General features: G+C 53.3%; 1 protein-coding gene across 10 annotated transcripts in view; it reads left to right on the top strand.

Annotated features, from left to right (window-relative positions):
- Window positions 1–15,611, top strand: part of KANSL1 (KAT8 regulatory NSL complex subunit 1) — a 98,243-nt gene that overhangs the window by 79,322 nt on the left and 3,310 nt on the right. For 4 of the 10 annotated variants that reach the window (XM_040536545.1, XM_040536544.1, XM_040536543.1 and 1 more), the window contains 7 exons: window positions 431–626; window positions 3,329–3,494; window positions 7,440–8,180; window positions 8,503–8,654; window positions 11,865–11,983; window positions 13,156–13,213; window positions 13,825–13,937. In XM_040536545.1, the coding sequence (XP_040392479.1) occupies window positions 431–626; window positions 3,329–3,494; window positions 7,440–8,180; window positions 8,503–8,654; window positions 11,865–11,983; window positions 13,156–13,213; window positions 13,825–13,937 (1,545 nt within the window). The remainder of the gene's footprint in view (window positions 1–430; window positions 627–3,328; window positions 3,495–7,439; window positions 8,181–8,502; window positions 8,655–11,864; window positions 11,984–13,155; window positions 13,214–13,824; window positions 13,938–15,611) is intronic. The other 6 variants (XM_040536549.1, XM_040536547.1, XM_040536550.1 and 3 more) reach the window with 3 other exon arrangements.

Raw genomic sequence — 15,611 nt, 5'->3', positions numbered from 1 at the left:
GGCTTATTATTTTTACTAGAAAATTGCAAGGTCTCTGCCTTGCGTTCTCTAGCACTTAAACTCACGAGGACCTATAGGCTTAAGATACCCTGAACTGTAATTCTGGGGAAGGATGAATTCTAGGATTAAAGCTGTTTGTGGCAAGAGTGGCTTTTGGGGAGCTTGCTCTGTGCCTGGCTTTAAGAACTGTTTTTTGTTCAGAACTTCCAAAGCTTTTTGGTCAAAGGTTAAGAGGTGGGAGAGAATGTGGAAAGTGACCGAAGCAAAAGCAGAAATTTGAGCTGGCTTAATAAGACTCCTGCCTTGTGAAACTGCAGTGCTTTTAACCCTGCTAACGTCTGAATCTCGACCCTGTCTGGTACTGCTGGGTCATGGGGAATGGCTGAATGAATAACGCTCGTCTTTCTTACTCTCTTCTCTTCCTGGGCAGTCTTCAGCCTGGCCTGGCAGAACACGCTCAGGGAGATGGCCAGGAAGCTGAGGAGCTCTTGCATAAAAAGCAACGACTGAACATGGTTTCTTCATCTTCTGATGGAACGTGTGTAGCAGCTCGCACTCGCCCAGTACTGAGCTGTAAGAAGCGACGGCTTGTTCGACCTAGCAGCATTATGCCCCTTTCCAAAAAGGTTAGTACTGTCCTTTTTTTTTTTTTTTCTTCCTCCTTTGCTGCAGCGTGTAGCACAAGCTCCACACACAAGGGCCTGGTGAGCTCCTGATGTGTTGGCCCCCTGCTTTTACTATTTCCACAAAGAGGTCTCCCTGCTTTGGGAATGTTTGTGGTTATGGAGAGGGGAAAAAATGGAGAGGAAAAACAAGTCAGTGAGGCTTCAAAGGCTGAAAAGTAAAGGAGAAATGAAGGAGGAGCTCTTAATTGATGGAGACTTCTCTTAGCTGTCACTGTGGAGGGGAGATGCCGAATTCTGACACGAGGTTTTCTTTTCTAAAACCAACCAGCCTAAGGTAAACTTCAGGCTGGGTAGTTTAACGTGGTAAAGCTTGAGCAGTTAAGTGAACCTTTGGAAAGTCAGATATCGGGAAACCTTTACCTTGAGCACAGGAATTAACACAGACCCAAGAACGTGCTGCTGCTCGCTTAGAGGAAAACTGTAGCTGTCTGTCCAGATGTACGGGGGATGTCTTGCAAAGGCCTGCAGAAGTGACCCTGCTCTCTTCTGCTACTTAGGGTTGGAAATCACTGAATGCTGTGACTCTGTTCCTTTCCTGGTTTTGTTTTTTGTTGTTTTTTTTTTTTTAATTTTGTACTCTTCTCTGCATAGTCCTCCCTTGCCCATATGCAGGATTCAGTTCAGTGGAAATACAGTTTATTCCCTGAGCACCCTGTGTGAGGAAAGGCCACGCTTCATTCATTTTTGACCTCCCTTAGGAATGTCATAAACTGTCAGTTGGAGGATAGATGGTAAGAAATTGAGGGAATGAGGACATTTTTTTGTGCATTTGTGCTCTTATGATTGCAGAACCATAGATGGCTCAAATTCACTTACCTTTGAGTCAGTGTTTCAAGTCAAACTTCATTACCATGAAGTTTCAGGGGTTTTCACTCTGCGGGAGCTAGAGTTTAAGAGAGAAAGCCCAAAAAGCATCCTTCTGCTGAGCAAAAGAGATTCTTGGCCAGCTGAGTTAGCTTAAAACAGCAAAGGAGTAACCAGTTAACGTGGGGTATTTCTGGTGGACCTCTGCACCGACTGCTTGTGAGATTTTCAATGTTTTGAAGCTGACGAACTATCTACCATCCCTTAGGTCGTGCTGACTGTGCACTTGCTGTTTGAGGAAGGTCTGTTAATTCTGAGTTAGCTCTTGACCGCATTCCTCAAGTACATTTGATTATCAGAGCTGGTTCATAAGAGCAACTCCAAGGAGTGGAAGAAGTGCCAGATAGCAAAGGATTTGTGTGGACTCTTCCAGATACTCAAGATAAAATATTCTTCAAGTTAGGAGATGGCTTGTAGAAAAGAAAAGAGGCTTAAAGGGGGAGAGGCTCTGTAGCCTGGATGGATTGGGGACGGGATCGGTCTTGTGGAACAGGACTGGATAAAGATATTACCAGTAGTCCAAATCCTGGTGTAAACTGGTCAGCTCCATGCCTTGTTCCAGCAGTTTTCCTCATAGTTTTCCTCATAGCAAATTAGTGTGGTAATTCTTAATGTTGTCATCTGTGCACTACACGAACACAGGTCTCTCTGTTCCTCCACACAGGACGTGGTTCTTGGATCTTTTTGTCTTTTTGTTGTTGGTTTTTTTCTGGTTTCCCTCCATTTCGTGCATGCATTTCTTGAAATGTGCACCCAGAACTGGGCGCAGCCCTCCAGCCCGCACATGAGTAACGCCGAGTAGAGGCAGGATTACCTCACTTCGCAGAGCCATCCTGTTTATAAAGCCCCGTGGGGTGTTAATTCTCAGTAATGGTACGACACTGCTGATTCATGCTCGTTTTCTGATCCATAACCACCACAAGATCCTCTGGGCAGAGCTGCTGCTCACTTGGCTCTTCCTCCTCGTCATGGGTCGCTGCAGTGCCTGCCTGGTGCTTTTGCCCGTAGTGAGTTGGGTTTGATTTATTTGAGATCACTTCTCTAATTTGTAACCGTGCCTGGGATTGCAGCTCTTTCCTTCAAGGTGATCGCAGCCCTTCCCAGTTCTGGTGTTGTTTGCTGAGCCTTCAGGATATTCTCTCTTCCAGCATTCAAGTCATTAGTGAAAATTATTTGAATAACGCTAGACTCAGACCGGGCTTTTACAGGATCTAATTTGATGCATCCTTACCTTCTGACAGGGATTCACTGGTTGCTGTCTCTGTATGGGTTTTACATCCAGTTGTGCCTCCGTGCCACGGTGGTTTCATGTAAAGGAAGTCTGAAGTCTATAAATCTGTGAATCGGAAGTCTGTCCTCGTTAAAAAACAAAAGGAAAAACACTCTTCACTCTGTAAAGACATCCCTATAGGTGCCAGCTCTTGGCGTAATGATGGCTCTCTGACTTGTCTGAACTAGAAAAAGGCGTTTTTCCTCTCTGACAACGAAATTGTGCTGCCTCATGGTTTTCTAAATGCGTTTTTCAACCTAGATAAACTCTTTTAGTCAAACCTAGTAGATGTTCAGCTGTGCAGGCGAGTTGTAGTTCTCAGGTTTGTTTACATGGGGTAAAAGCGTCCGTCTTTGAGTCTGGGCTTAAGTCAGTGGATTTTCTGCAGGGTATTACAAAAAAACTGAGCCTTGAGGACTTTTTTCGTGAGCTGTCAAAGGGGAGCGTGTGAACAGAGCCCTTAGAAACATGACCTCTGATATGCTGAACTTCTCTGTCCCCTTCCCAGGTCCACCGTAACAGCCTGGTGCGATGTAGCTGCGATGTGAACCCCTCGTGCGCTCTGTGCGGCACCCGAAGCTCGACGACTCTGGAAATCCAGTACGATGCCCCGCTGCTGGAGCGCCTCTCCCAGCTGGACTCCTGCATCCATCCTGTTCTATCATTCCCAGATGGTAAGCACAGCACCCACGGTAGGACTGGGGCCTGAAATGGGAGACGAGGGATGTGCAGGGCCCTGGAGGCTGCTCTTCCAGCCTGCACCGCTGCCCTTCACCCAGAGGAATCGCAGAGCTGCTGGGCGCAGTCGTTAAGACCGAGCTCGTTCATCTGCAAGTGGTTTTAGGAGCAGAGCACTTACTGGAGCCTGCGAGTCCACACTGGGACCTGGCCCTCGGGCTGGTGTCATTACAAACCAGTTGAGAAATATTGGCTTCTGCAGAATTTATTCATCTGTGTAAAATTACTTGTGGATTGGTTGAAGTCACAGAAAACTTCTTTGACCTTGTATGGAATCGTAAACGAGCTGAGCTGGGTCAGAGGGTACAAGAAGGGATGTTCCCATTAGGATGCTCATTTCCCTGCGTTATGGTTTCAAGGTTAGTCATCGTTAAGAGGAGTAATTCACCAACCCTGGCTGTGGGGCATTCACACGCGTTGCGCAGGGACTTCTCCCTGCATGTGGTAGTTGTAGTTTCCAGAGTTGTCTTCTTCCTAAGTTGCCACCTTAAAAACAAGCTGCTGCTTTGACCAAAAATGACTGCCCTGCAGGAAACTGGTGTCCTCCTGTCATCTTTTCCCTCTGATCACAGAATACAGGGCCACGAACTGGCACTTCTATCAGGAGAGCCAGGAATTAAACAGATCACAGCAGTCGCTTTGCTTGCTAGGAGAGGCTGGCTGCTCGGGGTGTAAGACACCGCTGGTACCGCACGGAGGGAGCTGCACGCTCCTGCTGCTGGTGATGAGAAGTGCTTGGTCTGGGTTAAGACACAGGGTTGGTGTGTGTAGAGCTAAATTCCAGCTCTGTGCAAACTTTGTGCAACAGTAGGAAATGCATGGCGTGTCTGGGAACAATTAATCTGGCATCTTTCAGGAGCCCTGTGTTTAAAGCAGACTTGAAAAAAATAAATAAATTTGGGCTATTTTTAAAAACTAAGTCCCCACCCACCCCTAAGAAACATCCCTGTGTTAAGGAATGCTAAAGGAATTGAATGTGCTGAACTCCTGCAGCGCAGCACCGGTAATCCTCTGCCTGTAGTGCTGGATGTGACACCCCGGGAGGCGCTGAGAAGCTCTGTTACAAACCATTGCATCACGGCCACCAGGAGATCCTCATCCATTTTATTAGGGTCAGCCGCAGCCAGCTCACATGATGAAAGATCTCTTCTGGCTGCATGAGATTAAAAACTTTGTGTTTAAAACTAGAGCATTCAAAGCTTCAAAGGTCTGCACAGAAGTACCTTCACTGCCTCCCTCCCAGAGCCGGGGACGGAGTCACTTGGATTATTCCCTAGTGCCTAATAGAGTTTTGCTAGGGTTCCTTTTTGGGGCTGGGGCTACCTTCCCAGCGAGGCAGGGGAAGCGCTCAGCCTGAAGTCGTCATGGTGTCTCCCCGCCGAGTGGCAGCGCCGGTTGCTGCTGGCGCTCCCGCCTGCGGATTTTGGGGGCTCACCCCGAGAGCGATCGGTTCGACTCCGCCAGGGCGGAGGCTGCGAGCCGGAGGCTGGCCTCCGAGCCGGGACAATGTGCTGGCTTTCACTTTGAGTGTCCCCGGGGCTCCTCCAGCAGCCGGAGCTCTCGGGTGCAGTTTGCCAAGGGCAAAACCACCGGGCGCTGCAGGAGGAAAAAGCTCCTTTAATTCTCCTGGTGGGCGGGCGGGGAGGCTCGGGTGGCTCTTAACCCGCTTTGTCCCTTTCCCTTTGCTTTCTTTTTTTCTGCTTCGGCTGATTTCTAGCTGGGAATTTTCAGATGATGTAATAACCTTGGTGGGAAGGATGGGAGCCGCGGCGCGCGGGCTCGGCGCGGTTGCCATCTGCCGGTCCCTGGGCAGCCTGCAGCGCGCTGCAGGAGGAGCGGCGCCGGCGCTGCGCGGGCTCCACTGCAACCAGCGCTGACGGCAGGACAGAGAGAAAACGCGGCAGATAACTCGTTTTTCTGCTCTCGGTTTGTCTTCCTTTTTCTTCTCCCTCCCAACCTGGCCCGTCCTTCCGCAGACGTGTGAGCTGCTGTGCAGGGAATGGATTTCCAGAAGAAAGCAAAAGATTAGCAAAGAGGCCATTTTCCCAGAGGCTGCAGCATCCTGCTCTTGAACCTTGCTAGCTGCATAATCAGGGGGTTTGAACCCTCTCTTCTCTTCGGGACGTGTCTCTGCAAACAGTGGTGGTGGCCAAAGAGCTGCCGTCGCACCGTGATCACCTCTCCTTCCCAAACAGATGGGGCCAAACCAGAGCTTTAGCTGTCCAAGCCTTCTAAACGCAGCTGTCCTGGCTTTTTCCTGAGAGTCAAGTTCCCCCTATTAATAACAGCAGGCTCCAGCTCGAGCTCTGCCAGCTCCCGCTGTCCTGTTTGCCTGTCCCAGCTCTGCTGGGGCTTTCCAGTCCCTGGAACTATTGGGAAATTGTGAAGGGGTTCAAGTATCAGCCATCGAACCTATCGGCAGGGCTTCAATCCCTTCAGGTTGCCCTCTGAGGTTATCGAGATGGAGTTCCAAATCCCAGGGCAGCTCGTGATCGCTGCGGTGTCCCCTCTGCAGGCCTCGCAAGGAGCTTTATTGCTGCTGTGGGGCCCGGGAAAGTTCATCTCCGAGCAGGGTTCCTTCAAAATCCCCATGAAAATGTCGCGTGAGACCTGGGGGAGGGATGTTTGTACTGCTTGTGCTCGTCTTCGTGCTTCTCGCTCCTGGTTTCAGCAGCGTTAGCCAGCACCGGGCTGTCCTGGTCTGTGCTGAGGAAGGAGAGGGATGGGTGGGATGCCAAACCTCGTGCTGGTCTACAGCGATCTTATGGGGTAGTTGGAGAAGATAAGAGAACTACCGAGACGTGAATTTGTTAACCTGAAAGGTTTTAATGCTTTTCCAAGCTGTGATTTTGGCCCCTTGGGCGCACAGAAGAGAGCTGGGGCTCGGCAGAGAGATGCACAACACCAGCGTTTGGTGATCAGATGGGAGGTTTGAAGCTCTGGGTGTGAAAGGAAGGTTTTATTTGTGGCACTCCTGAGCCTGGGGGAGCCTCCTGGTCCAGCTAGTGGTGTTTATAGACTACCGTATGGCTCAGGCTGTCCGCCCAAGCACAGCACTGAATAATCTCATTAGCTTCCATCCTTCAGCTAAGGTCAGCGGTGCACATGTGCGTGGGATTGGGGTGAAACAAAGCTTGAGGAATGTGGGCAAAAGCAGCGTCTGCCGGCTGCGCAGCCGGACAGCACGCACGTGCTGGCTGTGAGAAGGCAGGATTACATGGGGCCAGGTACTCCGGGTGCTGGGCAAGAGGGTTAGGGGCAAAGATGGGGCCGTGGGGGTGTGCTGAGGACGAGTGGAGCCTGCCGTGCTCGTGGGTGGCTGAGTGACCCAGCCCTGCCTGGGGAGAGCCCCGGCGTGGCTGCTTTCACCCGGAGCCTCTGGAGTGTGCTCGCTTAGCGCAGCTTTCGTTAGGTGCTTGAGATGCCACATCAGGCAGATTAACTTCACACGGTGCTTGGCTGGCTTTTGGGCTGACCTGAAATGGAGGATTTAAGCTGAATTTCTCTCTTCCAGCCTGTACTTCTCTAGATTTGATGTGCTGAGATAACTGGGCTTCTTGGAAGTCAGATCTGAGCAGAACAGAACATGGCAACACGAGATACCTGCTAGTGGTAGAGACACGTGGCTTTCCTGACAAAGGTTTCGTTCCCCTGCCAGGATGTACTTGGGCTGTGAAGTCTGTGATAACGTGCTTCTCTCAAAGAGCTGCAGGTTGGAAAAGCTGGCTCCTAACGTTGCAGGTCCTCCGTGAGCACGAGGAAGGCAAACCCGGGCTGTGCAGTGAAAGCCTGCCGTGTTTGTTGGGGACTGGGGGACAATCGTGGTATTTCTGGGGCATCGTTCAGCTAACGTGAGCGCTGTGTTTTGTGTCCTCCTGCAGACGTGCCGACAAGCCTGCACTTCCAGAGCATGTTGAAATCTCAGTGGCAGAACAAACCCTACGAGAAAATCAAAGCTCCCAAAAAGCTCTCGCTCAAGCACAGAGCCCCCATGCCTACCAGCAGCCTGCCCGACCCTATTCGCAAGGACCGCCACAAGCTGGTGAACTCGTTCTTCACTGCAGCCAGTAAGTGTCCTCTCCTCGTCCCCGCCGCGTGCAGAAACATCGCCCCGGTCTTGTACCCAAAAGCAGTGCAGTCTGGGAGGAGAGAGGAGGATGCCCTTCAAACTGAGCCCTCGGGGATGAGGCCAGGGCTGAAGGTGAAACGTGTGCAGGATGGTGAGGTGGTCCCGGTTCGTAGGGACCCCTCCTCGCCCAGCCCGAGGCTGTGCTCACGCAGCTCTCCCGGCGCGGGCAGTGCCACCGCTCAGCTCAGCGCGGCTGCCCGGGGCCGGGATGGCGTTGAGCCCGACCCGGCTGGATTCACGGAGCTGCTACGTCCTGCCCAAGCCTCCTGTGCCGACAGAAAGAGAGGTGAAAACAGGCGTTTCATAGCTCTTTCTCTGTTCCCCTCCTCAGAGCGCTCACATCAAAAAATCCAACCAGACAAGGCACACAGGCCGGCTTTAGACGATTTTACGGCCGTGTCCAAGGCCGAGAGAGCGCCAGAGCGCTCGCTTGTCCAGCCTCCTGCCTATGACAAAAAGCGATTGCGAGACTGCTCATCTGAGAGGAGTGAAGGTAGGCTCCCACGGCCAGGTCTCTCGGGGGGAGCTTGGGCTTTGCTGCATACCCAGCCTCTCTCCCCCTTCGGCCTCGGAGAAGGGGGGAACGCACTGCTTCTGGGCCTTGTCACCACCGCAGCGACGCCTCGTGTGCTCTAACTGCTTCTTCCCGCAGGGCCTGGCAGGCTGGCAGCTGCGGTCAGAAGACGCTTCTCTTTCCTGCAGTGCTCCTCAGCACTGGCCATTTCTGGTGCAGACGGTCCTTTTCTCTGCCCCCAGCCCCCCCAGCCTTTTGTTGCTAATGTCTCTCTCTGTTTTCTCCTTCCCTCCCCGTGCAGTGTTGAAGCATCATGCGGACGTCGGTGGCCCGAGCTACTTGTCGGCGGCTGCGACCCCTGCCCCTCACAGCCCTATAGCACGGCAACTGTCCACCTCCTCGGAAGGCTCTGCCCCTGCCAGTACGAGCTCACAGGGCACCTCCAACGCAGCCGTAAGTATCCGCTGCCCATCTGGAGAGGCTTCTGAGCTCCTCTCCGCCACAGCATGGCTCAGCTTTCGAGCTGTTCCAACTAGACTTGAGGGCTCGGTGTTGCTCTTACCTCGCTGGACCCGCTGGTTCAGCTGATGGTGGGGTCGCTGGCCCTTATTCTGCTCTGGCTTTGGGTTTGCTGCACTCCTGGATTGACTTTGGCTGTGCAGAGAGCCAGTCAGCTGCAATTATAGGTTCACTGCTAGTTCAGTAGCTGCTGGTAAATGTTGCTGTTCCCAGTAGTCCCCTGGCTTTGCTCCACATCCGGATTTTGGTTTCTGAAGTTGTCTGTGGATGCCAGGAAAAAAAAAGAGTAGAAGAGCTGAGCACCAGCAGCGTGTTGCTGCTGCTACAGCAGTGCTTCCACTGGGATGTCTTCCCCTTCACAGCCTGTTCTGTGCGTGCTGGGTTGGAAATGGGGCTGGGGGCAGATCAGCGGTGGCTGGGACCTCAGCTTGCACTTGGACACAAGCTTCAGCAGTTGCTTAACTCGTATTGTCCTCCGAGATCTGCTCGGCCTCCCAGAAGGATGACGGGATTTGGGACCTTTATGGAGCGGTGTCTGAAAGTCATCAGTGAGCAGGACCCCAGCTCCACCCTGCTCTGAGCTCTGAAGGTGGCTCAGGAAAGCTCCTGGCCCCTCTCTGTGGCACAGCCTAGGCTGGACATGGGGCGGGTAGGAGGCATCTGTCCACGCGGGCTCAGAGTCCACCGCGTGCCCTGGTCCTTGCTCCGAGCTCTGCCAGCTCCCAGCTGGGTTCCTGCCCAACACACGTTTGCTGTTGCGTCATCAGCTGTGTCATCAGTGATGCCAGCTCCGGGTGGCCGAAGAACCCAGCCAGCCATGGTAGCTTTGCTAGAACTCTCTAGGTGTTCTGGAGAAGAGGACAGCTCTTCTCCGCAGCTGTAGTGTCTCAGGATGCCATCTCGTTGTGCTTCGTGCGCTTCTCTCGGGCTTGCTTTCCGCTTCTCTTGCTGCTTTTTCGTAAAGCCGTTCTGAAAAGTGAGGTTACTGAGCGGTACTGACAGCCTCGCAGCTGGAATGATGCCCTCAGAAATGTCCACTGAAGGGCGAGGGGAAGCCCTGCCAGGTAATCCTGTGCCACCCCTCACTGCCCGAGCGGACTGGGCAGGCTGTTAACGTTGCGTCCTTGCAGCTGGTTTCTAAAACTCCTTCGCTTCCTTTCGGAGACTCTTCTCGGTTCGTAGCACTGGCAGATTTTGACACTGTAGTATAGATTGGAGAATTGAACAAGTGTGATAAGCAGAATCTATATTTGTTTTGGAGAAGTGGTTGTTGGTGCTATTTTTTTGCATTCATGGTTGTGCCTGTTCGTGTTGAAATTAGGATTTATAAAGTCTGTCTTCTGCAGTCTGCAGACGAGCTGAGGCTGCAGCTTTGAGTTACAGGCTTCCCCATTCAATCTCAGTGGAGTGTCGATTCTGAAAACAGATGACAAATTAAACAAATCTGCTGATCACAAAAGTCCAGCAACTCTTCCCAGCCCCAAACAGCCTCCTGTGCCGTTCCAAAAGCCCGAAGCTATTGGTGTATGCATGAGTTACTGTAAGGCAGGCCAAGGTTTGGGTCTGGTTTAGTGGTTTTGCAATAACTACCAGCGTGCAGAACCTTGCCACGAAATCAGTGCCCCCAGATTTGTTCCTTAGGGGAGGTGGAATGGGCTGGATTGAACGGAGAGGTGTGTGCGTGAGGGGAGGCGCAGCGTGCTGCACCCTAACGCTCCGTGGGGCAGCTGGGCTGTGCAGTCTCGCCCGCAGTCTTCATTTTCTTCTGTGGCTCCCCAGCAGATTTTGCTTCAGAAATGATGCTCCTTGTTGTGTTTTACCAAATTCAATACAAATTTGATTGAGGCAACTAAGCAAAGTGCTGTCAGCGAGTGTGGGTTGAGCTCCGAGTGTAATACAGGAACACTGCTGCTTGGGGACGTAAAAGCATCTGGTAATACGATTCCACATGGGGAAGGGTCTGCTGTTCTTCTTGGATCAGGGAACAGATGGAAAAAAGGATGTCCTCACCCCATCTGGGTGTGCTGGCCTTACCAGAGCCCCCCGGTGCAGCACAGCGTGCCCAGCCTGCTGGGGTGCACCCAGCTTCGTGCTTCGGCTCCCAGGGGCTGTGCACACAGCTCAGAGCACCCCCAAATACCACCCTAATACCAGGAACGTGCTGAAAAACAGGGCGAGGAACCTGAACCGTGGCGATGGCAGCTGCCCACCCACTCGCATCCTCATCCAGCTCCCGCGGCGGGTCCCTTGCGCTTGGGCTCCCGCGTGTTTTTGCCCAAAAAGCTGCGGGGATCGGTGGAGGCGCAGGTAACGTGCACGTGGCTTTGTCAGGGAGGCAGCACGCCGAGCTGATCCGGGAAGGTTCGTGTCGCCGTGCCGGCAGCGCTGCTGTCACAGGTCTGGGGGAGGTTTTGGGATAGACAGATGGTAGGAGGGCACCCAGCGTTCAGCCCGGTTTAAATAGAGAAGTGTGTAGCTTATTTCTGTCTTGGAGAATCTATTCCAGTCAGAAGTAAGATGCAGATGGAAGCTGTTAGGTTCTCAGTACAGCTGTCAAAACCCGGGATGAACTGCTGGCTGGCTGCTTCCCGTTCCTGCTTTGCCGCAGCATCGTGTGGCAGGTCCCTGCAGTGCCCCAAGGAATGGGGCTGTGATCCAGACGCGTGGTCCTTCACTGTCCCCGTGGTCTCAGCACCCCCTTCACACTGGTAGGAGGGAATAGGATCGTATTAAAGCAGTAAGATGGTAGTAAAGGAGGCTTTTCTTCATCTTTTGCTGGCTTGGCTTTTCAGCCGGATCAATGTCATGGCTGTGGCAGGAGGGGGAATGGTGGCGGCAGGGTGGAGATGGCGGCTGAAGCTCAGCAGCCCCTGCTCACCTCACCGCAGTGCCCGCGGGGCCACCGCAGCCTCGTCCTTGTTCGTGCCTTCCAAACCAAGGGCTTTGGTTGCCCTGCGCCCGTGGGGGAAGAGGGCTTCCAGCAGGCGGTAGGCAAATTCTGTGCCCACACAAATTGCTGTTGGCTTTGGGATCTGTCGGTCGCAGGAGACCATGTCCCGTGAGGCCACGTCCTTTTTGTGTCAATGGTTTAACACAGCAAAACCTGCAACCCTTCCTCACGTTGTTCTTGTCCTTACGTTCCAGCAGCCAAGGAGGAGGAGAGGGGAGAGCTCCTTCGATATTAACAACATTGTCATCCCGATGTCTGTCGCTGCAACAACGCGTGTGGAGAAGCTGCAGTACAAAGAGATCCTCACACCCAGGTACGTGCCCCAGCCCCAGCTCGAGGGGGGGCCGCCTGCTTTCACCGCGTACCTCTTAGGCCTCAAATTAAGCCTAGGGCTTGCTCCAGTGGCTGGTGAGGAAAGGGGCTTCCTTCCTCCTTGAGAGTAAGAGAAAATTTGGATCATATCACTGAAAGAGACTTTGGGCTGAGTTAGGGACTATGTTGTCTCAGCGTCCGTGGTGCATGAAAGCCGCCTGCCCTGCTCACGTCTCCCCGAGCAACCCGAAGTCATTCTGGTTGTTTTCTGCCCCGCTACGAAGCTGCTGAGCGCAGTGAGCTGAAGGTCTGGGTGCTTCCCGGCCCTGCACACACCCGGATGTGCCCACGTCCCCTGGGCTGGGGGGGCTGGTCTTGAGGGTGGCTGTGGCCAGGAGCAGAGGCAGCCGTGGGAATTGGGAGTCTCTGCCCGAGCTAAGTGCGAGGAGGTGAGCTGTCAGCCCTTGTTCAGATGATCCTGGACGAACGCCGTGGGTGAGTTGGGTTCGCAGTTTTGTGCACCTGAGCGTTCTGTGGGGTGTGCTGACTTGGCTGCAGCTGGTGCAGCTTCTTCAGCCAAGCTGCCTGGCTTCTAGTCCCTCTTTTCCCTTCGAGTTTTCCAGTTCTCTTTCCCAGCTTGCTTCCTTCCTGCAGCCTTTTTCTGGTTCTCCCTCCTCTTCTCAGGCCCGCTTCAGTGCAGGGCAGGGAGGGAGCCTGTTGCTGGGCCAGAGGAAGAGGAGGAAACGCTGCAGCATCTGCTCTGCTTCCTCTGCCCCCGCAGGCTCCGGCCGTGCTGCCAGAGCAGCGCCGGGAGCTGGGCAGGGGCAGCGAGGAAGGGCTGCAGCGGGAGGAGGCCAGGAGCTGCGTTGCCCATTCCTCAGCCAAGTGAGGAAGGACAAATCTCCTGCGTGGGCACTCAGTGCGCACAAACCGCCTGCTTCCTATGGAAAAATGTGCTCAAAATGGGTCAGGCTAACGCAGGAAGCGGAGAAACTGTTGTCTGGTACCACGGGGGGGATTTTGGTAGATAAATGTGGCTAAAGCTGAGTCAGGATGTGTTTCTCATTGTGCCAGGCTTGTGTTTCTTCTCCCACAAAAGGTGGTGGTGGGGTGTGCTGGGTATGTGCTCGGCCGTGCCCGTGACTGACTGCAGTCTGACTTTGTGTGTTGCAGCTGGCGTGAAGTGGATATCGGCACTCTGAAGGCGAGCCCTGATGAAGACAACGAGGAGGTGAGAGCTGCTTTATGTCCCACTTAGCTTGGGATGGGGTTGAGGGCAGCTAACTGTGTCGGTGGTGGGTACCGGAAGGGTACAGACACAGGGACGTCAGCCGAGAGGTGCAATCTTTTACTTTTTGGCAACAAAAGGGCACAACTAACTTTGCAGAAGCCCTTCTGGTGTTGGTTTCTTTTTGGAAACGGGGTCATAGGGCAGAACTTGGATTAGCTGGCTGGGCACAGCGGAATTTGAGGTCTAATTGCTGTCAGGAGACCTTTCTGGGCAGCAGTCTTTTATGGAGATAGTCTAATCAAGAAATCATGACCAGTCACGCTGCTGTAGTTATTATTTTAGCTAAACTGCTACGATGGTATTTCCTTAAACCTCTGTGTGAGTGCGCTCGCTCTGGGATAAATGGCTTTCCTTTGGTTTTCAGTTCTTAATCCCTTCCTTAGCAATGCAGACTCAGTTTAACAAGGTGCTTGCTCGCTCACTGAGGCACCTGCCTCCCTCCAGACATCAACACTTAAGTTCATGCTGTAGCTAATGCTGGAAGAACTGCACGTAGCTGTGTGTTTAACATAAGCAAGCCCTGACCAAGCCCTGTACCATTCCCTTTCCAGATCGAGGACTTGTCTGATTCGGCCTTCGCTGCTCGGCATGGCAAATGCGAAGAGATGGAGCGGGCCCGGTGGCTTTGGAGCACGAGCATGCCCCCGCAGCGGCGGGGCAGCAGGTACGCTGTCGGCATGCTGTCCCTGCGGGGCACTGGCACAGGTGTCCCGGGGTCAGCAGCGCTCGGGCAGAGGGCGCAGTGTGCTTCCCTCGGCCCAGGCATTGTTCCAACAGATCAGGCTTTGTTAAACTGGCTGGTGGATAAAAATGGTTGAAAGTTTGTGCTGGCATCAGAAAGGTTGCTCGCCATGTTCAAGAGCAGCTGGAGGAGCCCCTGTAGGAGTGGGACAGGGTCTGGCTCAGCTCAGGGGTAAGTTACCCACCGGTGAAGTTGCAGACAAGCAACTCTTGCATTGTGTGTTTGGATTTTGCTTTCACGGCTCCAGAAGAGTGGAGGCTTGAGTGCCAGCTCAGGAGTCCTGAGAAAAACAAAAGGGCTGAGCTGGGCATCCTTAAACAGGAACACGGAGCAGTTGTGCTTAGCATTGTGCTGCGTATCACATCGCTGCTCGATAGCTTCGGCAACTTTGTTTTGGTGTTCCATTTATACGTGTCCTTCCAATCCTCTGATCACTTCACACTTTGTTGCTGTGCTGCAGTCTCTTTTTGTGAGTGGGTGTCTAAAACTGCACGCAGTTTCCAGCTGTTGATCTCTTACGCAGCTTTACGATGAGATTCGCTCCTTTCCATTTGGTTTCCGATGCCTTGGCCTTGAACCACTCTGCTCTTGGGCAGAAATTCTTGCCGAAGTGCAACTGCGACATGCACTGGTCTTCTTGGTATAGTTGTGGTTTCAGATCAGCCCCGTCGGGGGTGTGTGGTCGTGCAGGACTTCAGCAAATGCAAAGGTCGCGTCTGTCAAGCTCCATTTCTGCTGCTGCTGCGCTTCATCTGCAGCTGCATTTCCCGGCGCTGGTTGAGCGTGGGACATTTTGGTGTTTGTCTGCAAACTTCTTCAGCCAGTTTCTCACATCTGTTAGTACTTCACCCTAACTTTCCTCTTCTCTAAAAACCTCTTGTAGGGATGTTGGTGCAAGGTGGTGTCCTGACTAGGTCACTGAAATGAATTCATCGTGCAGGTGTAGAAATGCTTGTGAAAAGGGGCCTCTGGAGGTCTCTGGTCCAGCCTCCGTCTTGAAGCAGGGCTGAAAATCAGGTTGGCCGTGGGTTTGGCTAACATGGCGTGAATGTTTCCGAGGATGGAAGTTCCCCCACCTGTGTGGTGGCTGGAGCAGGGCTGTCCCCACTTGGGAAGCAGGTTTTGCTGCTGCTACAGAAGGCAGCAGTTGGATCCTGCTTTCACCTCTCTGCCAAAACGAGCCAGCCCAGCTCCCTCTGCTTCCCGTGACCATCCTGGGACCCTCTCAAGCGTCCCCAGGACCCCGCAGGGTGGGATGGGGATGTAGGTGCCCCTGCTCCACTGGCCGCGTTCCTCGGTGCAGCCGAGGATGTGGTTTGCTGCTTTGGTGGTGAGTTGTGCTGAGCTCAGCTTGGCGTTCACCACATCCCGAGCTGCTCCTCGGCAGGATCCTTGCTTGGTCCTCCGTGGCCAGCCTGGGCTGATGCTGGGGCTGTTTGCTGCAGCTGCTTCGGTCCTTAGAAACTGCTGAGGGCCTCCTCCTCACGGCCCAGGAACTTGTGCTGCTGTGCTTCGGCCTGTTCTTCCTCCTCGCCTGTGGCCTCCTGGGCCAGGTAACGGCAGTACACATTGGGGTGAAGTCGGTTTCTCTGAAAT

This window comes from Cygnus olor, chromosome 25, assembly GCF_009769625.2.
Source record: "Cygnus olor isolate bCygOlo1 chromosome 25, bCygOlo1.pri.v2, whole genome shotgun sequence".
NCBI classification, from domain to species: domain Eukaryota; kingdom Metazoa; phylum Chordata; class Aves; order Anseriformes; family Anatidae; genus Cygnus; species Cygnus olor.
The sequence above is the reverse complement of the archived record's forward strand: the minus strand, read 5'-3'. Positions and strand labels throughout refer to the sequence as shown.